The sequence below is a fragment of the Apodemus sylvaticus genome, chromosome 12, assembly GCF_947179515.1.
Source record: "Apodemus sylvaticus chromosome 12, mApoSyl1.1, whole genome shotgun sequence".
NCBI lineage: Eukaryota > Metazoa > Chordata > Mammalia > Rodentia > Muridae > Apodemus > Apodemus sylvaticus.
In genome coordinates, this window is record NC_067483.1 from 78,210,201 (window position 1) to 78,234,680 (window position 24,480).

Sequence of the window (24,480 nt, forward strand, 5' to 3'; positions counted from 1 at the left end):
TAGAACTTGCTCTGTAGACCAGGCTGGCCTCAAATTCCAGAGATCTGCCTGCCTTTGTTTCCCCCTGCTAGTATTAAAGGTGTGTGCCACCACTGCCCAGCTCAATGTCAGTTAAGTAAAAAATATGTATTAAGTTAATTCTGATTGCATGTAAAATTTCAAATATCTAAGTCTAATTCTAACAATAAACAAGCAAATTCTAGTGACTATAGATAGGTAAGACTAAAAAGCTAATCTGGCCACACATAGTTACACACAGATTTCACACACGTTTAATCCTGGCACTCTCAAGAGGCAAAGGCACACACACACATTCATTTATATTCATTCATCCCCATCCCCACTGTACCCTCCCACCTCAAGGAGGAGAGAGATTAACAAGGCTCAAGACAGTTAAAGATTCACAAGGCCCTTCCCAAAGACATTATAAACTATAGTGATCAGTGGGAGAAGATATTCCCCTGTAGTGAGCTGCCTGCAAACTGAGCAGGAAGCTATAGGAAAATGCAGCTTTCCTGAGTGGTTACCATGCTGCCTTTCTGGTAATGCGCCTGCTTTGAGTGCCCGTGCTCCTGTAGGTGACCCGCTAAACTCATCAGTTCACCAGACAGGACTTCCATGGAACCGTCTCTGGTCTGTCAGTGCCCTATGTAAGATGAGTAGATTTATTCACATCTCTCTAGAAGGAACCACCAAATGGCATATGTAGGTTGACTAAAGTCCCTTAAATGAAACACAGAAATAACTTTCCGAATTTGTATTCCAAAATACAACCAATTTTGCTTTATATTTCTAAAAACCAAAAGGTATCCCAGATACTGACAGTTTCGAGTTTTTACATACAGTTTTAGCCATCCAGGCTTTAGGATCGCATAACCAATATACAACAAAGCATAACTTTTAGACACCTAAGACGCTCCAGATGTAGCTCAGAGGTAGACCGCTTGCCTAGCGTGCTTAAAGCATGGGCCAGATCAAACAGTACAAAAGCTTTAAAACATGTAACATGGGATCTGGGTTATAAAAGGTTTGAATATCAAATCCAATTTACATGACTAAACATCTAGATTGCCAAGCAATGCACTGTGTACAGATATCACATAATAAGCTACCAGCCCACAACTGTTACAGTCAGTAATCATCTTCGGACATTCCAAATGAAATGTGACATCCGCCATGAAAGTTAACAGTGGAGAAGTGCCGTTCATGGGATCTATCCCAAGCTGGGCCCTAAGTTCACGGTTTCTTTGTTTGTGATCCCAGCGGCGGCAATGTTCTCATTTCATCCACTCTGTTCTTGTGTATTTGAAAAGCAGGGGTTATCCATCGACCACACGAGCACTGTTCGCCATACCAGTTAAAGGAACCCAACTTGGCACTGCATTTTGGGCAAAGAAGCTGAAAAAAAAAAGCAAATGTGTTACTATGTCCACTTTTACAAGCATTCGGCAACTATCTTTGACATGTAGAATGTAAAATAGCGAAGGCGTGGTTCCTGTCATCGAGGATCTGCACTGTTCCCACATACACAGGATACACTTCCTTATCTGATCACTAACTACAAGAGAGGAACTTACCCCAGGGGGGACAGGAACCCAGGCTGAATGGAAAAGCAAAGCTGGAAGCAACTAAGAATGTTTTTAATCAGGTAACAAACACTTGGCTTCTAATCAGTTTATAGCAGGATTCCAAGTCAGAACCTCAGGGTAAAGGGTGGAAATGCATGCTCAGATTCTCCTAGTCTTTGACTGCCTGCTGTCAGCAGCACATAGTCAGACACACTGAAGTGCCGGTACGAGAGAAATCCAGAGTACTCACCAAGTCAACTGTGCTTTCTCTAATGTTAACAATAGCATTTCGATGTATGTTTAGTATACATGGTCTGGGTAGGGATTTTTATTTTAAATATTGAGCTATAAAAGTCTGAACATAGAACCAGCAAGATGGGTAAGTGTGTAAAGGCATTTGCCAAGCAAACCTCATGACATGAGTTTGATTCCTGGAATTCCTTCAAAGGAAGAACAACCGTCCTGACCCCAACACATGCACCAAGGCACACATATGCCTTTCCCAAAGAAATAAGTTTTATTTACATCTGTACATAAAATTCAGAAATACAAGTGGAAAACAAAAAAACAGACAGTTGGACCATGAAGAGTCTGAGGATAACCTCAGCTACATAGCACATACAAAGCTAGCCTAGGCTATATAGCAACCCCCCTTACACACACACACACACACACACACACACACACAATTTCTCTACTTTCTTAAACCTTCATGTGACAAAATATACTATAAGCTTGAGACGGGGGAAAAACTATTTGATGAAGCTTATCTATAACAATCAAAGAGCTCCTATGTATGAAGAAAAAACAAAGCTATAAAACACTTTATAGAGGGGCTGGAGAGATGGCTCAGCAGTTAAGAGCACTGACTGTTCTTCCAGAGGTCCTGAGTTCAATTCATAGCAACTACATGGTGGCTCACAACCATCTGTAATGGGATCTGATGCCCTCTTCTGGTGTGTCTGAAGATAGCAACAGTGTACTTACATACATGAAATAAATATTTTATATATAAAAAAAAAACACTTTATAGAAAAAGACACTATAAATGGCTGGTGAGCCAGTTTTGTCACCTTGACACAAACTAGTCACCTGGGAAGAAGGAATCTTGACTGTGCAATTGTCTCTGTCAGACTGGCCTGTGGCAGCAATATATGCAAAATGTTTATATGCACTGTGTGCAGATATGTCTGTCCTCCTTTGCCTGCCTAAGGCAGCCTCTGATTGAATAAGATAAGAAGCCCTGAGCCTATTAGCACAGGCAGGAAGTAGAAGGTAGAAGTTCAGAGAGTCAGGTGTGAGGAGATTCACCACCCGGTCTCAGAGGAAGTCGGACTTACAAAACTGAGGAGAGGTAACCAGCCACATGGCAGACACGGAAAAATATAAATGAATTAATATAAGCTGCAAACTAATCAGGAAACAAGCCTAGTTTAAGGCCAAGGCATGAATACATAAGTCATTATTCTGGAGCAGGAGTAGGCTTAGAAAAGCCCAAAGGGTTACAGGGCATTCTCTTGATGAATGATTGCTTTGGGAGAGTGGAAGGGAGGGTTGGGGGTGTGTGTGTGACTAGCCCACTATGGATGGTGCCACCCCTGGATTAGGTGGGCCTGGTTTATACAAGAAAGCAGGCTGAGTAAGCCATAAACACCAAGCCAGTAAGAAAGCAGAGTTTGTCCATGGTCTTTGCTTCAGCTCCTGTCTCCAGGTTCCTGCTTTGGCTTCCTAGAAGATGAAGTGTAAGCTGTAACAGAAACTAAACCCCTCCCTTCCCAGATTGTTTTTGGCCATGGTGTTTTTCACAGCAACAGAAACTTAACAGCTGGTAAATAGGTAAATATACTAATCTTCAGTAGTAACATAACCAGTCAGGGGCAGTTTAGAATTAACATTGTGTTTACTCCACATTTTATAGTATCTAGTATGATGAAGTAGACAAAGAATGTATAGATGTTCTCTTAGTGAAAAGAAATCCTATATGTGCTTTATGAATGTTACCCTTAATGGAGTTGTTAGCCAGAAGTTCCGTTACTAAGAATCTCTCCTATGAAATCACAAATACATGTACAAAGAAACAAACACAAGGGTGATTGATTGATTGATTGATTGATTGAAATATCTCACTATGTAGCCCTGGCTAGCCTTATGTAGACAAGACTCACCTTAAACTCACAGAAATGCATCTGACCCTGCCTCCTGAATGCTGGGATAAAAGGCATGTACATCACTACACTTACCCATGATTTACAATCTTTTACAAAAATGGCTTTTCTCTGTGTCTGTATGCACTCATTTTGCAGGCTAAATTAAGGCAGCAAGCCAAAAGCACGAAAGTCAAAACTGGATTTCTTTTTTTCTTTTTTTCTTTTTTTTTTGGGGGGGGGGGGTATTTCCGAGACAGGATTTCTCTGTGTAGCCCTGGCTGTCCTGGAACTCACTCTGTAGACCAGGCTGGCCTTGAACTCAGAAATCCGCCTGCCTCTGCCTCCCAAGTGCTGGGATTAAAGGTGTGTGCCACCACCTCCTGGCAAAACTGGATTTCTCTGAGACTGAAAGCTCTATGACAAATCCTAATCCTAGGAATGACAGAGAGCAAGGCATAGCTGTGTATTCTTATAATCCCAGCACTTGCAAGGTAGATGCAGGAGGACCAGGAGGTGGGGGTTAGCCTAGGCTACATGAGATCTTGTCTCAAAAATTCAACACTGCACAGGGCCAGGCTTGGTAATGCTTATCTGTAATGCCAGCACTCAGAAGGCTGAGGACAAAGTATGAGTTCAAGCCCAACCCAGACCACAAAGCAAAACCCAAGTGAAACAAACACCAGCAAAAACTCAGAGTGACTCCCGATGGCTATACTGAATGTGATGATTACAAAACAAAAAAATGAAATAAAACTCAACCTCTGCAACTATAAAAAACTACTGAACATTATAAAATGGGTGAATTATACACAAATAAAGCAGGCTTAAAGCAGTTCGATCTCAACATGTGGATACCACTCTCCCGACAAAATACTAACTAATATAAATTAAGTTTCCTTAGTTAATAGATTAACAATTAACCAATAGATTGAAAATACGCCAATAGATTGCTGCCTTAATTGAGCCTATGAGTGCTCAGAGACAACAGAGTAAAACCTTTTTACAAAAGATTCTAATCATGGATGGGTATATTCTCTCTCTCTCTCTCTCTCTCTCTCTCTCTCTCTCTCTCTCTCTCTCTCTCTCTCTCTCTCTGGTTTTTCAAGACAGGGTTTCTCTGTGTAGCCCTGGCTGTCCTGGAACTCACTCTGTAGACCAGACTGGCCTAGAACTCAAAAATTCACCTGCCTCTGCCCTCCAAGTGCTGGGATTAAAGGCATGTGCCACCACCGCCACCGCCCAGCGGGTATATTCTCAAATGAGATAATATATAAAAGGTTTCATAAACAATCTACTGTACAAACTTTTATACACCCATACAACCTTTAGAATTCATTGAGATTGTTATTACACAGGGTTGAGTGGTAGCTTGTGGGAATGTATAGGGTATGTGCCTGAATTAGATCCCCAGCAGAAAAAAAACCTGTTCTATCAAGTGTGCAGACAGGCAAACTGTGAGGGTTCCAGGGTATGCTTCTGAGCTCCACTCTTGAATAGGGAATGAAAAGCATCCCACAGCAAATGCTTTAAATTCAAAGATCAGAAAAATAGACAATGTCCATGAAGCTAAATGAGAAAAATAAATTTTAAACCTATTTTTACCTTGATTTATTCCCCCTACTTCATTTTGTGATATATTTAATTATCCTTAAAATGTTAGTTTTACACTTGAAAACATAAATAACAGCTTTAAAACAAATCTAACTTGGATGGGTGGCTCTCCACCAGATGTGGCTGATGAATTTGAACCAGCTAATGTTTAAAAATGTTTCACTTGAGTGCTGGGGGCATGGTTTTATGGTGAGTGCATGCTTACATGGATAAGACCATGAGTTTAATTTAAATAGAAATCATTTATTTTTGGTAACCCTCCCCTTATACTAAGAAGGTACAATCCTCAGACTCTTCAGGAAGGAGATGGTAAACACTGCGTTGGCTTGTTTTGGTGTCTGTCCAAACAGTAAGATGGTACAAGAGGCCGAGGCCCTCAGGCCAAGCCCGAGGCCCACATGGTGAACTGAGAAAACCAACTTCCACAAACAAGTTCCTCTGACTTCCACGTGAGTGAGTGTGTAGCATCCAAACCTCCCCACAGGTACATACACCATGTACAAAAGAAAGAAAATGTAATGCAAACATTAAAAGTAAATAAAAATGCATTTGCTGTGTGGTCTTGAGACAGTGAGTGTCTCCTGAATGTCAGAAGAGTCTCAAAGTAAGCTTGTGGGACCTTAACAGCTGGTCTTCCTGCCTTACTTCCCAAGTGCTAGGGATGCCTGGCTTCTGGGATGCTGTGGGTGGGACCAGGGCCTAACGCACACCAGGCAAGGCCTCCGACAACAGAGCCCCATCCCTAGCTCTAACACAGAGTTTAAAGTGTGAGAAGGAACAGAATTCAAATGATACAATGAAACTGTGGAACGTGAACTGTGTTCTCACCTGCCCATCCATGACTCCCAACAACGTAGATTCCATCCACTGCACAGGCTCAACAAAATAAGACGTGCACTGAGCCGGACTTCCTGTGGTGAGTACAGAAGATGGTGCCGGCCTCTTGTGAGCAAAGGCTGTTGGCCCACTTCCTTCACTATGACCCAAAATACTAGAACGTCTAAATAAAGACCGCCTATAAAAACACCAAAGACAAAAGCATTAACAAAGCACAGATGAAATGTACAACACTTCTTTTCCAAGACAGGCTCTGTGTAGTCCTGGCTGACCTGGAACTCAGAAATCTGCCTGCCCCCCCACCCCCACCCCCCCCTACCCCCCACCGCCCACCCCCCCAACTCCCAAGTGCTGGGGTTAAAGGTGTGCACCACCACCGCCCGGCTTGTACAACACTTTTTTTGTTTGTTTGTTTTTGTTTTTTTCGAGACAGGGTTTCTCTGTATAGCCCTTGGCTGTCATGGAACTCACTCTGTAGACCAGGCTGGCCTCGAACTCAGAAATCCACCTGCCTCTGCCTCCCAGAGTGCTGGGATTACAGGCGTGAGCCACCACCGCCCGGCTGTACAACACTTCTTACAGAACAAAATAATGCAATATTGAGTATGTGACTCAAACTTCCGTAGCCCCTACTAAGTTACATTCTTTCTGAAGCAGGTTTGGACTTAAAATTTCCATAATAGTCAATTAAACAAATTCTTCTTACAGAAAGAATGAAGCCGGAAGTGCTTTTTCCAATTATCAAGATGATAAAATTTCCAGAGGAGACAAAATATTTTACCTGCACTTCCTACATTTGTAGAGAATGTCATCTTTTAGTCCTTGTGAAATAGTAGTTGGGTCAACAGCAAAGAGTTCTTGAGGTAAATTCTGAAGTTCTGCAAGGTAATTTAAATGCATCCAACTGTCAAGATTAACTTTCTAGCTTTTCAGATAAACTTGCAATGCCTAAACTAAAATGTGAGCGATACACACTAAACTCAGAAACTAAAAGTGAAAATGTCTATGTTGAGAAATAAGGTAGGAAAACAAGGTGGGCAGGCCTTCGCTCTAAATGGAGGGCCTGATTTCAATCCCGGCCGTTTTTAAAGTCCGCGACTTTCTGCTAAACAAAAGGAACCAACAGTCTCTGCCTCCTGGGAGTTCTTGGAAAGGGATGGAATGAGACCCTGGAGGGGTGCAGGCACAGTGGTAGCCAGGGCTCCTCACCTGGGTACTTCTCAGTCACCTTCTGTAAACGGTACTGCTTGTAAATGGCACTGCAGGTGTCGACCTCGTATCCCATCGCCTCGTACAGCTTCAGTTGCCACTCAAACCCCTCGTTCATCCTGCAATGATAAGTAAGCAAGTATGAAGACTGGGTTCTTTCAGTCTGGACACATGAAGAAAGGAGAAGTGCTTACAGCCAAAAGGGAAGACCCTAAACTTGTCCCTGGCCTATGGAAGTGCAGAGAAGTGCACCTACCACACACATGCATTACACACACACACTGTATACAAACACACATATACACATACATATACACATACACAATACATATACACACAATACACAGACCATACGCACATAGCATACACAAACACACAAAACATACACACCATACACAAACACACACACCATACACACATACCATACACAAACGTACCATACATATATACACACACACTGTACATACATACACCATATACACACAAAATACACACACCATACACACATGCCATACACAAACACACCATACATATACACACATACACTGTACATATACACATACCATATACACACAAAATACACACACCATACACACATACCATATACTAACACACATACCATACATATATACCATACATACATATCATACACTCATAAAATACATACTATACATATACACACCATGCACACCATACACACCACACACACACACTTTAAAGAAAGAGAAAAAATTATTACTGGGACTCCAGAGGACTCACCTAGCCTCCGGCTTGACCATCTGGAGGTTCTCATAGGCCTTTTCAAAGGTAAGCTGGTCCGTCTTCATGATAAAAGCCGTCACTACAGCAACACTGCGACTGACTCCTGCATGACTGAAAAAGAGACCTTCAAAATAAAATGGCAAATAGCAGCAATTAAAAACTGCGCCAGGCTGGGCATGGTGGTGCACACCTTTAATCCCAGCACTTGGGAGGCAGAGGCAGGCAGATCTCTGTGAGTTCGAGGCCAGCCTGGTCTACACAGTGAGTCACAGTGGGCTACACAGAGAAACTCTGTATCAATCAATCAATCAATCAATCAATCAAATACAAGACAAAGCCCAGCCACCTGATAACGGTAAAGTTTAGGTCCGCCTCACTTCCTTCTGAGTCCTGACAACCCACCCCTAAGGGCTGGGTTACAGGTGCAGGGCGGTGTGCCCAGCTCATTTCAATATCCATTCAAATTATCCACTGCCTCCTCAATACTGTCAACACACAAAAGGACTCAACTATTTCCTAATTCCCTTTTAATGAACAATATGGATGCATTAACTATTCAACAAGAACTGCCTTAAATGTTTTAACTGTTGCCATGGCTTCTTGGATCTTAACTTCAAGCTGTTCCAGATCTGATTCCATTCTGTCCTTGTGTGAATCTTGAGAACCAGTGAGAACAGGGAGTGTCCAATGATGCAGTTCACACAGACCCAACAGGAATACTCTGGAATCCCCAAACACTAAGATTTCCTAACTTATTTTTGCTGCACTGTCCCTGTCAATATCCTAGACAAGTCCCACAAACCCTTCATATCCAATCCCCTGTTTACCAGCCACTCTCCCTCTTCCCAGACGGAGCATTAAAACAAACAAACAAACAAACAAAATCTCTTGGGACCAAGGATCCAGCTGGTAGAGGAGCACTTGCTCATGTGAAACCCTGGATTTCATCCCAACTCGTCCCAAAAAAGGAAACAAAAATAATATGGGCTAACTCTGCTGCCTTGAGAACTTCAACCTTTGTTAGCCTCTCCTACCACTGAGAGGGGGATTATGGCTCAGAACAGACATCAGAGTTAACAGACATCGGAATACACCGGTTACTTCAAATTAGCAGCGGATGAAAGGTTTATCTGCTGGTGTGTTCAAAGTCCAGAGACAACAAAGACAACAAAACTTCCTTCAGGTCTCTTCCCTGAGATTTCATTAGTTATATTCAGACAGCAGGGAAAAGCCAAGTTTGTCACCACACCACTGCAGACTGTCACTCGGCTGCCTTCTATGTTGACCCAACTCAGTATTCCAAAACAATCATTTGTGATTCACTGTCTTCCACAGGCTCAACCGATCTTGTACGTCTCTCCGTGTCTGCTGAAAACCCACTTTCCATTCCTCTCAGATCTGCTGACATTCCCCGCTGCCCCTTCTGCTAATGAAAGGGCTGTATAATTCTGAATCAGGCTGTGTTTTAACTTACTTTAGAACAACACAAAAATGCCCCTCAAGTGAGCTCTGTTAGGAGAGAAAGCCCCCGGGCTACCCCCAGGCTTCATCCAGCACTGAGAGAGAGGTTAGGAGAAATCCCATTATGCCAGAGACATCATGATGCCAGCCTTGAAGGGAGAAAGTGGGCCTTCAAATCTAGGAAAGGAGCATCATTCTACCACACACATATATATAAATATATGCATATATGTGTCTATGTTTATATGTGTATATATGTATATATACATACATACACAGACACACATATATAGTAGATATGTAATATATGTTATACATATTATGTTATAGTATATTATATACCACATAGGTATATTATATTAATGTTTATATGAACATATAATTAATATAATGTACATGAATATATTTAATAATTATATTTAACTTATAATAGTGTGTGTGTGTGTGTGTGTGTGTGTGTGTGTGTGTGTTTATGTTCCCAAGGAGAGACTTCAGTTCCAGGGACAAATGAAATTTCTGACTCTTACTGGTTGTTGGTCCATAATATCTGAGTTGGCCTCCAAGCCAAGAGTCATAAGGCAGGAGTGCACTATATAAAAGTAAAGCTATAATTCAGGGTTATCTGGAGACTGGGGGGAGCTGGGGTAGTGATGGCCTAGACCCGCTCACAGGTGCTAGCGGGAGAAAGAGGCCTGTGAGATAGTAAGTCTGCCAACTTCCTGTCCCGGAATGCTGGGGGGGGGGGGGGGGGGGAGATGACTTGATTTCTGGGAGAAAGAATCAGAGCCCGTGATCTGACAGGTTGGGCTTAGTAGCTAGTCACACTTTGAGACCGCTCTGTGTATATTTAAAAAGAAAAAAATGTAATGGCTACAGAACAAATCCCAGGTCCAAGGCCCTTTGCTCTTGACAGTGGAGTCTCTCCAAATCTGTTTACCATTGCTTTACTTCTCTTCCTCCCCACTCGCCCTAGGGCAAGACAGAGGGGCTAGAACTCTTCTCCAATCCTGAGTACAAAAAACAGAATTAAATGCAAGGTACTAAGTTGCGTGTGCACATAATACCAGCGCCAGGAAGCAGATGCAGGAGGACTCCAAGTTCAAGAACTGCCTGGACCACACAGCACAACTTCATCTCAAAAAAACGGAACAAAACTACGGAGAGAAACATCACCCTAACTTTCCTCCACCTTTCTAAGAACCTGCCGCAGAAGCATTCTCTTAAGATTGGGGCTACCCCACCACAGTAAATGAATGTTTGCCTAACAGGCTAGCAGAACAAATTAATTCTCTATCTATTTAGTCTGATATATCTGAACACCATAATTCCAGAAAGGGAATTACACCAGAGGAGGATGATCAGTACAGGGCAGTCTGAGTTTCCTGGCTTACTAGCATGATGTCACACTCCTCTTGTCCAATCACTTTTCTATACGACTGTCCAGTCTTAATTATTCCAAGAATGTGAATGGGTTTTCTTTGGTCCGTGAATGTTTCTCTAAACTTGCGTGTCACATAAAAACTTTGATTGAAAATTCTCAAGCGTGGTAGCGCAGAACTCTGGACGCAGAAGCAGGCGGATATCTGTGCTTTTTGAAGCCAGCCTGCTCTACATAGCAAGTTCCAGGCCTGCTAGATCTATACAGTAAGACCATGCCTCAAAAGACCAAAAGTCCCATGTTTTTTCTCTTGTTATCCACAGTGACCTTTAGGACGAGGAAGAAAAGTATCGTGTATTTTCACCCCAATACATCTGACCTGTACTACATTCGCTGGCATGAGTGTCTGGCTTCTCTTACAAAGCTAATAAACTTTATCTGATGAGCCCCCAACCCCCAAAACATAGACAAGGCGAGATAGACCGATGGACGAATGGACGAACGCACAAACAGACGAGACAGTTGCAGCAAGATGAAATCAAAGAAAACTCTAACCAAGGGCGGGTTTCGGAACCCTCCTTTAAGCCACACACCCCAAGGGAAGATGAGGATGGAGGGTCTTGGCTCTGACAGCCTGGCCCTCCACTCCTGCGCCTCTACAGGGAGGCGAGCCCCGGAGCAAGGCACCGCCCCCTGCATCCCACACTCACCAGTGCACCAGCACCGCACGGCCCTCGGAGCGAGCCTGGCCGATGAAGGCCACGCACCGATCCAGGTGGCTGAGCAGGTCGGTTTCGGGTTTGTCCAGCGCCGGCACGAAGAGGCTCCGGAGGCCTTCGAAGCCAGCCCCAGCCCGGAAAGCCGGTTCCGAGTCCACCGTCAGCACGGCGGTGATGCCCGCCTCCCTCAGGCGGTCCGGTTCCGCCACTGCCGCTGCCCCACCCAGATACAGCCCGGGCCGCACTTCCACCGCGTGCGCTGCGGAGCTGGCGGGACTGGTAGTCGGAGCCTGGCGCTCGCAGCCATGATTAGAGCCCTGCACTTGCAACATGGCGGCGCCAGGACGCCAGGCAGCCGCTGCCCGCCACCAAGTCACCGGCTAGAGTGACGGTCTCCTGTGTCGGGCTGCTCGGCAGCGCCATGGGAGGACCGTGGCAACAGGGAAAATGACCGATTCTGGGAAGGTGATGCGAGGCTTGCTGGGGCTGTGAGCTCAGTTTAGAGCAGCCTTTCTCCACCCAACCCTCTAAAGTCCAAGGCAGAAAATATTCATCCATTGCTGGTGGGACGTCAAGCGTGTACAGTCACAATGGAAATCAGCTTGGAGGTTTCTCAGGAAGATGGGAATCTATCCACCTCAAGATCCAGCAAAGCCACTCTTCGTACCATAGAGTCGCTTGCCCAACCATGTTGTCTATTGAGGCTTCAAATAGCCGGAAATTGGAAACAACCTAGATGTACTTCAACAGAAGACTAGATAAGGAAAATGTGGTACATTTACACAATAAGGCGTTACTCAGCCATTAAAAAAAAATGAGATTCGCAGGTAAATGGATGAAACTAGAAAAAAAATCATTGAGCAAGGTAACCCAGACCCTGAAAGACAAAGCTATGTATAAGCTTATATGTGATTATTAGCGTTAAGTCAATGATAACCAAGCTACAATCCATAGAACCACGGAGCTTAAATATAGAGTAAGGGACTAGGGAAGAAAGAAAGATCTCCCTAAGAAAGGGAAATAGAATGATAGTCATGATGGGTTGGGGGTTGGCTAGAACTGAAAGGTGAAATGGGGAAGGGAAGAGAAAAGCTTGGAGAGAGGTAAAATTAAGGGCCATGGGGCGGGACATGAAAACCTAGTACAGTAGAGCTTCCTAAAGTGAATATGTGTATAAAAGCAATCTAAATGAAATGCCCAAATAATCGGGGGTGGCAGATCCCCAACTGGACATCTCTTGTCACCAAATGAAGCTTCCAGTGCCAGGATTGGGTCACATCTAATTGAGTTGTTGATCAATGGGGTCTTGTGGGAACCCCCAAACAACTCACACTGTTACCAAAACTATAGGTTGCTCTCCAGCAACTGATGGCAAGGCTCCATTGCTGAAACAACATCTACGTAACTCACCATGGAGAAGTCGAGCTGGTACCCGCATAGAGCCTGCAACCATACATACCAGCTAGCATCTTTGGTATAGGAAGGTACTCGGCATGCTACCAAAGGAGAAATTTAAACACTAACCCAGCCATAAACCCTTTGATCTACAGTGGTGTTCTGCCTGCAAGATATCCTAGCACAGTGGTGGTACAAACTTGTGGCAGTAACCAACTGTTGTGGGAAATATTTTAAAAAAGAACGCCCCGCCAACTCTCCACGGGGGAGCCCGACCACGCTTCTATGCTAGTGCTGGCAAGCCAGGCAACTGGTGGCGCAGGACCACGCTTCCGAGATCTGCCCGCCTAACAATTTATTTTTTCTTTTTACTTTTTGTTCTTTTCTTTTTCTTTTTGCTTTCTTCCTCTTATTTTATTTTATTCTTTTGGTGGTGATGGTGGTGGCGAGGGTGTGTGTGTGTGTGTGTGTGTGTGCAGCTGTGTGTGTGTGCAGCTGTGTGTGTTTCAAGACAGGGTTTCTCTGTATAGCCCTGGCTGTCCTGGAACTCACTCTGTAGGCCAGGGTGGCCTCAAAATCAGAAATCCACCTGCCTCTGTCTCTCAAGTGCTGGGATTAAAGGTGCGCCACCACTGCCCGGCTTCTCACTGTGTCCTGGCAAGGTCCCACTCCACGTGACTCAAGCTCCCTGGCAGTCCTGCGGCCGGAGGTCCCAGGCTACCCCGCGAGGTTCCCGAGAGCTCATCTTGCTCCCACACAGCACCCACAGATCCCGGTAAAGTACGACTCTTAGTGGTTAGTTAGCTAGTTAGATTTATGAATATTATAATCACAATTACAAGATGCTAATATAGTAAAAGCCCTATCCCAATATTTCTAACCTTACGAAACACACGGAAAAGCTGCACAAGCCATGATTCAACTCCTCCTGTCTCAACCCTTTCCACGTGTGCCTGTGAGCCCTTCCTCTGCGATTCCTAGCTCCGTCCCCTTTTTCTGGTCTTATCACAGACCCTCTCTACCCTGATGTAATATTACAAGAAAGTTTCCGTAACAACCAACCAATATCTGATTTGACGTAAAACCCACTACACAAGATAGAACCTATACTTAACTTTGCTTGGGTACCAAGAACCATGAGAACTGATAGTAGTAGTGGTTTGAATATGCTTAGCCTATGGGAAGTGGCACTCTTAGAGGGTGAGGCCTTGTTGGAGGAAGTGCGTCACTGTGTAGATGGGCTTTGAGGGCTTCTAGTGCTCAAGCTCCGCCCAGTGCACAGGAGACCCTCCTCCTGGCTGCCTGCTGAGAATTGTCGCTGCTGCCTTTAGATCAAGAGGTAGATCTTTTGCTTCCACCAGCACCATGTCTCCTGGAAGCTGCCATGCTTCTGTAAGACCCAGAAAAACGAGGGCACCCCAGCGCCCCATGCCTTGGAAGGTGACACCCATATCACTTGCAAGAAACAGTCTCGATGCAATAAGCAAGAGGATTTTTATTCCAGAGCTCTGGGGACCACAGTCATATACCACACAGGGGCAGAGGACTGTGGGACCCTGTGCAACTGAAGTCAGGGGTATTTAAAGGGGAAAAATCACAAACAAGCCAAGAGGTGGAGGACAAATCATGCTTGGAATGGGGAGTACAGAATGAGGAAGTCAGGCAATAGTTTATGCCTTAAGGAAGGTTAGAGATTATCTGGAGCAAACATCCTTGGGGCATTGTATAGTTAAACATTGGAACTAGAATAGGGTGGGCTATCTTTCTCAAGCTGAAAGCAGAAAAACAAGTTACTCTGTGCTGGGCTAGTTGTTTAGGGGTCTAAAAACATTGAGTTGGGGTCTCTTACTTCCCACTATGATGATAATGGACTGAACCTCTGAAACAGTAAGTCAGCCCCAAGTAAATGTTTGCCTTTATAAGAAAGAGTTGCCTTGGTCACAGTATCTCTTCACGGCAGTAAAACCCAAACTAAGACAATAGCCCAGGGACATAAGATAAAACCAAATACAGCTGCTCTAGAAGGAAAGAAAGAAAGAAAGAAAGAAAGAAAGAAAGAAAGAAAGAAAGAAAGAAAGAAAGAAAGAAAGAGAGGGAGAGAGAGGGAAAGAGAGGGAGGGAGGGAAGAAGAAAGAGAGAGACAGAGAGGCAGAGAGAGAGAGAGAAGCATACTGACATTCCACTATACTCATAGATCAGTGCCTTGCTCAGCCATCATCAGAGACGCTTCCTCCTGTTGTGGATGGGAACAAGTGTAGAGACTCCACAGCTAGACATAATGTATAGAGTGAGGGACCTTGAAACTCTCAGTCCTAAGTAAGGTGTCTTCATCAAATCCCTCCCCTCAGGGCTCTGGGACCCTGCAGAAGAGGAGGCAGAAAGGATGCAAAAACTAGAGGAGATTTAGGACATCAAGAAAAAAAAAAAGACCCTCTAAAGATGGCAGGATCAACACACATATGACGTCACAGGGCCTCAGATGGCATGCACAGGCAGGCACAGGTCAGCACCACATGGGATCCTAGAGCTGAAAGAGGTGGAAACACACCCATCCCTAATTCAGAAGCAGTCTCAAACTCATAACTGTCCAAAAGAAACTCTACTTAAATTCCCTAAATTCCAAAAGACAAAGAGCTAGCTGTGGTGCCTGTTAGCATGCCAAAGGGGTGCTGGCCTCCTGGCTACCCCACAAGGACACATTCCAGAGTCTGGACTGGATCCTAACCCTTCTCACCTAACCCTACCCTAAACCGCCCCAACTCAACTCAAGGGCTTTCCTCTCCCTAGCTGCTCTTTCTCCTAGTAACCATGCTCTTTTGGCCTCTCTCTCCCTCTCCCCCTACCTCTCCCTCTCCTCCCCTTCTCTTTTCTCTCCTCTGGGTCATTAAGTCCGACTCCATCCCTTCAACCCCACCCACCCCATCCCCCATCTGCTCAGCTTCTGCCTCTCTCGTGGCCAAGTCCAATCTGTTGCCCATGTTCAGTCGATTTCTTCTTCTTCCCTAGACTCTTCCAGATGCCTCTGGCTATTTTCTCTCATATCTACCTTCCCCTTAGGCCATACCATGAGTGGTAGTGTCATCAGTTTATACAATAACCACTTGCAAATGAAATTGTAGTTTTCTACGAGGGAGTCTCGGTGAGAAACAAACTACTCTTAAGGGAGATGCCAGCAGCAAATGGCCAAGAGAAAAGGAACTCAATGGCAACTTTGGAGGTTTCTTGCCTCATTGTTATGCCCAAGTTGCAGGTAGGCCAAAGAACACCAAGGAGCCAATGCCGATGCAAACACATAGGGTTTTTATTATGAGCTCCTGAGCAAGGTCTCTCACAGTCCCCGTTGCAGTGGGTCAGACTGAGTGCCAGGAGCCATTCTCAAAGAGATCTCAAAACCCCCCTCCTCTCAGCCATTTCCAGCTTGCTGTCTCTAGGCTGCCTTTAGAAGGAAATGTACTAGTTTAAAGATTATCCAAGTAAGCTAGATGATCAGTACGTACAGAGCTCACCCGAGTGGGCTCGAACAAACGAAGCTGACCTGTGGTCAAGTTACCATAGCAACTCTTTCCATTTCACCTCCTCATGATCGAAATATGAGGCCAAGTTCCTACTGTACCTGCCAAATCTTAGCTGAGACCCTGAGAGACAATTCTGAGAAACTGTTCCTGAGATATGATGCTAGCCCCCTGAGATTGTTCCCCGAATACAATGACTTTCCCCCTTCACCCCTCCCCACACCTGCTTGCTTGCCTTTATAATGCCTTGTGTGAAAATTAAAGATTGACAGCTTGATCGGGATTCAGACTTGCTGTCTGGTTCTTTTGTGTCTGTCTTGTCTCTCGCCATTCCCCTAGGTGATTCCAGGACCCTGCTGACTGTCCTGCGGGTCGGGACAACTGAGAGCCTTGAGTCTAGGGGTGGAGGGTATTTATTTATTATGGTTGCAGCAAACTGGGAATCCCCATACAGGTCAACAAGCTAATATTTTAAAAACTGCATTTCTGGCATCATAATCAGCTGGAACTGAACATGGGGACAAAACCACCTGACAAACAGGATGGCTAAGTTGTCTATTCTCTGCAGAATGTCTTAAGTTATTTACATGTATCCTGATATTGTAGCCTGACTGGTTGTTGCTATGGGGTCGGGTGGGGGGAGTTGCCATAGGATGCTTGCTCAGGAAGACTCTGTGATTTTCTTCCTGGAATTGGAGTTTAGCCCCTGGTCTCACACAAAATGGAGTTTCTTCAAAAATGGAGTTAGTTGAGCTTTATATTATAATGTCATATCAGGGTTTTTCCTTTTTGTTATTGCTGGTTGACTGACTGATTGATTGGGTTGGTTGGTTGATTGAATGATTAATTTTCCAAGATAGGGCTTCTCTGTGTAGCCCTGGATGTCCCACTGTAGACTAGGCTGTCCTGGAACTCAGAGACCCACCTACCTCTGCTTCCCAAGTGGTGGGATTAAGGTGTTCACCACTGAGTTTTTTTTTTTAATCTTATTATTTTATTTTTTATTTACTTTTGCTCTCTTTTTACCCTACAGGTCCTTTGTATATATATTATGACTTCCAGTTTGTTGTTTTTATGGGATTCCTGAGTGTGTAAAAGAGTGAGTCTCTACATCTGTGTCTGTCTGTGTTTGTGCCTTCTCCTGGGATCTTCTCTTTCTGTAGGTTTTATCCTATTCCAGTACATTAGCTTTTGTTTTATCTTATTATATTTTGTTATATTTTTTTTTCTTAGAAGTCTGTTTGTTGGGCTGAAGAGATGGCTCAGCAGATAAGAGCACTGACTGTTCTTCTGAAGGTCCTGAGTTCAAATCCCAGCAACCACATGGTGGCTCACAACCATCCATAATGAGATCTGATGCCCTCTACTAGAGTGTCTGAAGAGAGCAACAGTGTACTCATTAAATAAATAAATCTTGTATTTTGTTTGTTTGTTTGTTTGTTTGGATTTGGTTTTTTCGAGACAGGGTTTCTCTGTATAGCCCTGGCTGTCCTGGAACTCACTCTGTAGCCCAGGCTGTCCCTTCCTCCACAGCATTTAGCTGGACTTCTCAGCCCATCCTATTCAAGCTGTGACATTCATGGCCGGCAGCCTCCACCCTTCCCCAGGTGTTATCTCCGGCCCTTGTTCCGTTAGGAACAATACAGCCGCTTTCACCTTAACAATCAAGGCTGCCTCAGGGCAGTCTCACCTGTGGACCAGCAGAAACCTGCGTGACTGGAAGCAGGTGACCCGCTGAGAAGAAGAACCAAGGAATTCACGGCCATTTGGGGGGCAGGGTGGTTTTCTAAAGACTATATATATTGGCTAAATAATAGTAAAGTCAGTCTCTATTGGCAATTGTCGTCTTGACTCATTTCTCTTTTGTCCCCTTCCCGTTTATCCCCAGAATTCTCTTCCAGGTATCCAGTTCACATGTGGCCGCGGGCGGCTACACCAGGCTAGACTTGAACTCAGAAATCCACCTGCCTTTGCCTCCCAGAGTGCTGGAATTACAGGCATGCGCCACCACCACCCAGCGTCTGTTTGTTTTCTAAAGAGAGAGAAAGAAAGGGGTTGGATCTGGGTAGAAGGATTGGGATTATATTATGTGAGGGAAAAAAATCCATGTTCAATAAAAGGAAAGCAATAATATCACTAGAAAAAAGAAAGATTTTTTTAGATTTCTCATATTTTAATGTTAATGAGGCAGAATAGCTAGTTAGGATTTTTTATTTTATTTTATTTTATTTTTGGTTTTTCGAGACAGGGTTTCTCTGTGTAGTCCAGGCTGTCCTGGAACCCACTCTGTAGACCAGGCTGGCCTCGGACTCAGAAATCTGCCTGCTTCTGCCTCCCAAGTGCTGGGATTAAAGGTGTACGCCACCACTGCCCAGCAGACTAGCTAGTTAGGAAACGGAGAGAATATGAGAAAGGTGTCTCCCAGTCTTCTGGCAAACAACAGGTGAGTGAGCAAACCACCTGAAGAAAAAAAAAACTGTACTCCCCTTTCAGAAAAAAAATCACAAAGTTGCTACAAATGACTAACGAACTATACCTCCAACCCAACTTGTGTTCTGAGTAAGGTCCCTGGTACCCCTTTTCCAGAAGTAAGCCCGTATAACGTTCCTTTGAAAGCCTCTTCAAGAGCAGGATTCTGTAGATAAGAAAAAGAAGTCCACCAACACAAATTCTCCTCAATAGTTAAACTTAGCTGCAAGCTAAGAATCTAAAATGGCATCTAGCGCTACTCATGCGGCCCGTCAGGGCACCCAACTCCTAATGGAGTCAGGGTACCACCCTCTTAACGCAGTCGGGGCACCCCTCTCCTAACGCCCACAGTCACTTGCTTTAAGAATGCCTCTGCTTTCTACTTAATAAATTCACAAATGTATTTCACTCCATCTCATCCTGAAATTCTATTCTATGGCAGCTGTCAAGGCCCTGGGTACAGCCCCCCTGGAGTCCCCAAAGTCTCCAAGGAGCTCCGCACCCTACACTGGTAGAACCCCTCAATTGTATTTCCCTCTGCTAGGGGCATTAAAATTTTCAGGGAAGAGACTGTAGAAACAGCTGAACACAGATTTGAAGTGTAGCCCCCCACTGACTCAACTAGCAGTGTCACTTCAGGCCTCTAAAGTAAGAGTCCATTTGTACTTCTCCCCTTGTCACTGTGACAGGGCAAGACAAGGTTCCTCCATTTTGTTCCTGCTGAGTTAAGTTGTATTGTATTGTATTGCATTGTATTGTGTTGCATTGCATTGCATTGCATTGCATTGTATACACGTTTAACTAAAATCTGATCTCCTTGGTGGAGAATCCCATCAAGGCAATGGAAAGTTACCCAACTCCATTCTAGGAACCAAAGGTCAGGATGTCCTAGCTAACTTATCTTAGCCTTTGTTGAAACTGTTTGTGCGGAGCCCCCACCCCCTTCAGCTAACCACTTACATTAGGTTCTGTTAAAACTGCTTGCTTTAAACTGTTTACTTCTGGGAAGCATCCCCCACCACACCCCGCCCCCTGCAGCTGCTGAGCAAGATGCCAGGACCTGGTTTATTTCTTTTTTCTTTCTTTCTTTTTTTTTTAATGTGTTCTAGGGGTTCTGAGTTCAATTCCCAGCAACCACATGATGGCTCACATCTGTAATGAGATCTGACGCCCTCTTCTGGTATGTCTGAAGACAGCTACAGTGTACTCATATAAATAAAATAAATAAATCTTTAAAAAAAAATAGCATAACTTTAAAAAAATGGGCACTCCCCAGGCCACATTTAGGTCCCTGAATGTCTGGGTGTGGTACCAGCTGCCTGGAAAAAAGACTTTCAATTGAATATAAAATGCATCTGAGTGGGTTACAGATACATAACAATTACTACCCTCATCCCCCCAAAACCACACACACACACACACACACTGAGGGGAGTGCACCTGAGTTCTACTCTTACTATTTACATTTTGTATCTTTTAAAGATATTACTTACATGCATTTGTATTGGTGTATCTTCTAGCTAAAATTATCCAATTATGATCTCTGAAGAATTTCAGAGCATCACAGTAAAACATGTGAAGAAGAGGTTATTTCAGGCCTGGGGACTTTGAAGAGGGCTTAAGGAAGCAGCCTTTGTTTTTTATTGGATGCTGTCAGGAAGTAGGAGTTAGTTCTACAGCAAGCTATCTAGTACATTTCATCCCCAGGGAAGGGCAAGTCCTGAATCTGTGACTTGGTAAAAAGTAGTAGGTTTGGTGCCATCATGATAGACCTCTATTCTAAAAGAACAACAGAGAGAGGCCCCAAAAATAAAATCTCATGTATATGTGGGCAGGAAAACCAAACTAAACAATTGAAACTCCACCAAAAAAGGAAAAAAAAAAACCTATTTCAAAGTAAAAGTTCACATTAAAAGGAAGAAGCATAAAAGTGAGCGGGGTGTATGAGACAGGAAAGCTACTCCAGAGCATGTGTCTGATAACGGGTCCTATCGGGATGTCTGCGGAATCCCCGCAGTCCACACACAGAAGTCAGCGAGGAACCCTTCCCTTCCAGGTGCCAGATATTTTCACTCTCTTATACATAACACAGCCTTCCCTTCACCATATGACAGGGCAGTCGTGTCACCAGTGTCTTTCCTGCGCCCCCTCACATACACCTTACAGTTGGTCCCCCCCCCCCCTTGTTTTTTGTTTGTTTGTTTGTTTTTCGAGACAGGTTTCTCTGTGTAGCCCTGGCTGTCCTGGAACTCACTCTGTAGACCAGACTGGCCTCAAACTCAGAAATCCACCTGTCTCTGCCTCCCAAGTGCTGGGATTAGAGGCCTGTGCCACCATCGTCCATCTTACTTTACAGTCGTTTTAAGGAGTTGAGGAAAGAAAGTTTGCTTTCAGCCGGGTGTGGCGCTACGTCTGCGATCCTAGCACTTGGAGGCAGGAGGACCAAAGGTCAAGGTTCGAAGGATCCGAGTAGATATTTCTCCAAAGAAAATGCGCTAACGGCAGTAAAGGCTGTGAAAGACACTTAGCCTTGCTAAGCATTAGGAAAACCTCCAACCGTGGCAGGATATGATGCCAGATATGAGATCGGCTACTATAAAGACACTGACTATTGAGGATCTGAAGAAACGGAACTCTTCAGCACTGCTGCAGGAAGTGTAAAATGATAAGCCTCTGTGGAAAATGGAACAAAATTAAAAATAAAATTAGAATCCAACCCAGAATTTAAGGTAGGACCTCAAAGAAATACTTGAATACTCATGTTATTTAAATCATTCATAATTGCCAAGAAATAGAAGCAAGGGCCACTAGCAAATCAACGGATAATTCAACAGACAGATAAATAGATAGATACATAGATGGATAGACAGACAGACAGACAGATCCTTCCAAGAAGTGAGATAGGATACATATTTAGGTTGAATACCCACAGAGAGAGGCATTGACTTTTGAAGCTGATATTTTAAGTGTCGCTCTTTGTAGTTTTAGACACTAGATGGCGCCATTTGCCTTTATGCAAGATATGCCTTTCCTGCAACTTGGATGTGATAACTATTTTTTTTATCTTACTATCTTTAATTTTGTTATCTACTATTTAAATGAATGAAAACCTACCTACTAGTTAAAGGTTAACAACTGAACTGCTTGAAAACAAAATCAGTTTTCTCCAATGGAGTGACACTGGGTATATCAACCGCTCCAGGACTGGTCTCATGTTGACCAAAGAACAATGGAGTCCAGCTTTTTTACGTGTGTTTTTATGTAGCCACAGACTGGGGGGGGGGGTCTTTTGTTTTGCTTTTGAGAGGATTAATTTTGTTTTCTTGGTTTTGGGGGAGTTGTTGTATTGTTTTGCTTTGTTTTTTTAAGAAAGAACTTAAAGTTGGGTAGGTAGGGAGGCAGACAGGATCTGGAAGGACTTAGGGGAGGGGAAGAATATGATCAAAATAATTTGAATTTTAAAATTGTTTTAAGTAATAAAAATACAAAAATAGATTAATCTTATTCTATACTATAGATAGGTAATTTTAAAATGTATCTGAAAATAATGTCCTAATAATAGTGTCAATATGGGTATTCATAACCGGTAGGGTAATGGTTTGTCTATGTAATGTTGCAGAACTGCACCGTAGCTTCTCTTTAACAATTCTTTTGGCCAATATTCTTTCATGAAAATGCTAGATGATATCAGGTGGTGGTGGCATAGATTTTAGCAATCAGGAGGCAGAGGCAGGAGATCTCTTGAGTTCAAGGCCAGCCTGGTCTCTGAAGTGAGTCTCAGGACAGCCAAGGCTACACAGAGAAATTTTGTCTCAGAAAACCAAAAAAGAAAAAAAAAAAGCTAAATAATTCCTACCCCTTCCAAAAACGAAAGGAAGAATTAGCAACCTGCTGAGCTCAAGGAAAGAAATACTGGGTTTTGGTGGGATCTAGCTTGGAACTGATGACTACAGATGTGTAGCGCGCTCACATCTGCACACACACACACACACACACACACACACATACACACACACACAGAGAGCCACTGTTTATCTGTTGAATGCATCATTGTTATGCCATCAATCTCAATGATGTGTTTCTCTTCCCTCCTCCCCTCTCTGTCTCCTCTCCCTCATTTGTTCTGAGACAGAGTCTTGCTCAGAGTCTACCCCAGCTGTCTGGGAACTATCAGGCTGTGCTAAACTGCACTCAGACAGATCTCCAAGTACCCCCACCCTCCCATCCCTGCTTCTGCCTCAGTCTCCCATGTGCTAGGGTAACAGGGATGGAAACACTACACCCGGCTGTTTTTTTGTTTTTTTTTTTAATATGTATATTTTTTTATTTGATATAATTTATTTACATTTCAAATGATTTCCCTTTTCTAGCCCCCCCACTCCCCGAAAGTCCCATAAGCCCCCTTCTCTTCCCCTGTCCTCCCACCCACCCCTTCCCACTTCCCCGTTCTGGTTTTGCTGAATACTGTTTCACTGAGTCTTTCCAGAACCAGGGGCCACTCCTCCTTTCTTCTTGTACCTCATTTGTTGTGTGGATTATGTTTTGGGTATCCCAGTTTTCTAGGTTAATATCCACTTATTAGTGAGTGCATACCATGATTCACCTTTTGAGTCTGGGTTACCTCACTTAGTATGATATTCTCTAGCTCCATCCATTTGCCTAAGAATTTCATGAATTCATTGTTTCTAATGGCTGAATAGTACTCCATTGTGTAGATATACCACATTTTTTGCATCCACTCTTCTGTTGAGGGATACCTGGGTTCTTTCCAGCATCTAGCAATTATAAATAGGGCTGCTATGAACATAGTAGAACATGTATCCTTATTACATGGTAGGGAGTCTTCTGGGTATATGCCCAGGAGTTACACCCGGCTGTTTGATAAACACTAAGCAACGATCCTGCTAAGAGATCAGGTCATCCAGCATGAGGTGGCTTGAATATTTCAAAAGTGCTGTTTTATCCACTGAGGCCCAATCACATGAGGAAAGGCACCACCCAACACTCTCACATTCATTTTCATCTTTAACAGCAAATGCTAACAGTAAATGTGCTTCTCTACTGAGCAATTAGCAAGGAAATTTCCCCTCTTTTGTCCCTTCACCTCTTCTTCATACACCGAAGTGAAGTTCCTCTTTCTACTTTTAGCAAATTGTCGATGATGCCCTGGAAAGTTCGGTACCAGTAAATGTCAAGTTCTGCTATTTTGTTCTGTTCTTCCTGTCTTTTTCTTTTGTTTCTTTTCCTTTTTTTTTTTTTTTTTTGTTTTGTTTTGTGGGTTGTTTTTTTTTTTTTTTTTTTTTTTTTTTTTTTTTTTATACAACATGGCTTCTTCTGTAACCTCAGAACTCACTATGAAGCCTCTGCTGGCCTCAAACATGTGTTAGTCCTCCTGCCCGAGACTTCCCAACT

At 43.8% G+C, this 24,480-nt stretch overlaps 1 protein-coding gene across 2 annotated transcripts; it reads right to left on the reverse strand.

The window, feature by feature from the left end:
• Window positions 1–742: 742 nt before the first annotated feature.
• Dusp12 (dual specificity phosphatase 12) lies at window positions 743–12,070 on the reverse strand. Of its 2 annotated transcripts, XM_052200717.1 has the most exons (6): window positions 11,684–12,067; window positions 8,132–8,245; window positions 7,373–7,491; window positions 6,945–7,041; window positions 6,155–6,341; window positions 743–1,398 (listed from the first exon to the last, which is right to left on the reverse strand). In XM_052200717.1, exons 1-6 carry the CDS (start codon window positions 12,022–12,024, stop codon window positions 1,237–1,239), a joined length of 1,020 nt encoding a protein of 339 aa, XP_052056677.1. In that variant the 5' UTR covers window positions 12,025–12,067; the 3' UTR covers window positions 743–1,236. The 2 variants fall into 2 exon arrangements, with proteins under 2 accessions (XP_052056677.1, XP_052056678.1); XM_052200718.1 differs by lacking the exon at window positions 6,155–6,341 and having other exon boundaries at window positions 1,320–1,398; window positions 11,684–12,070.
• Window positions 12,071–24,480: the final 12,410 nt, after the last annotated feature.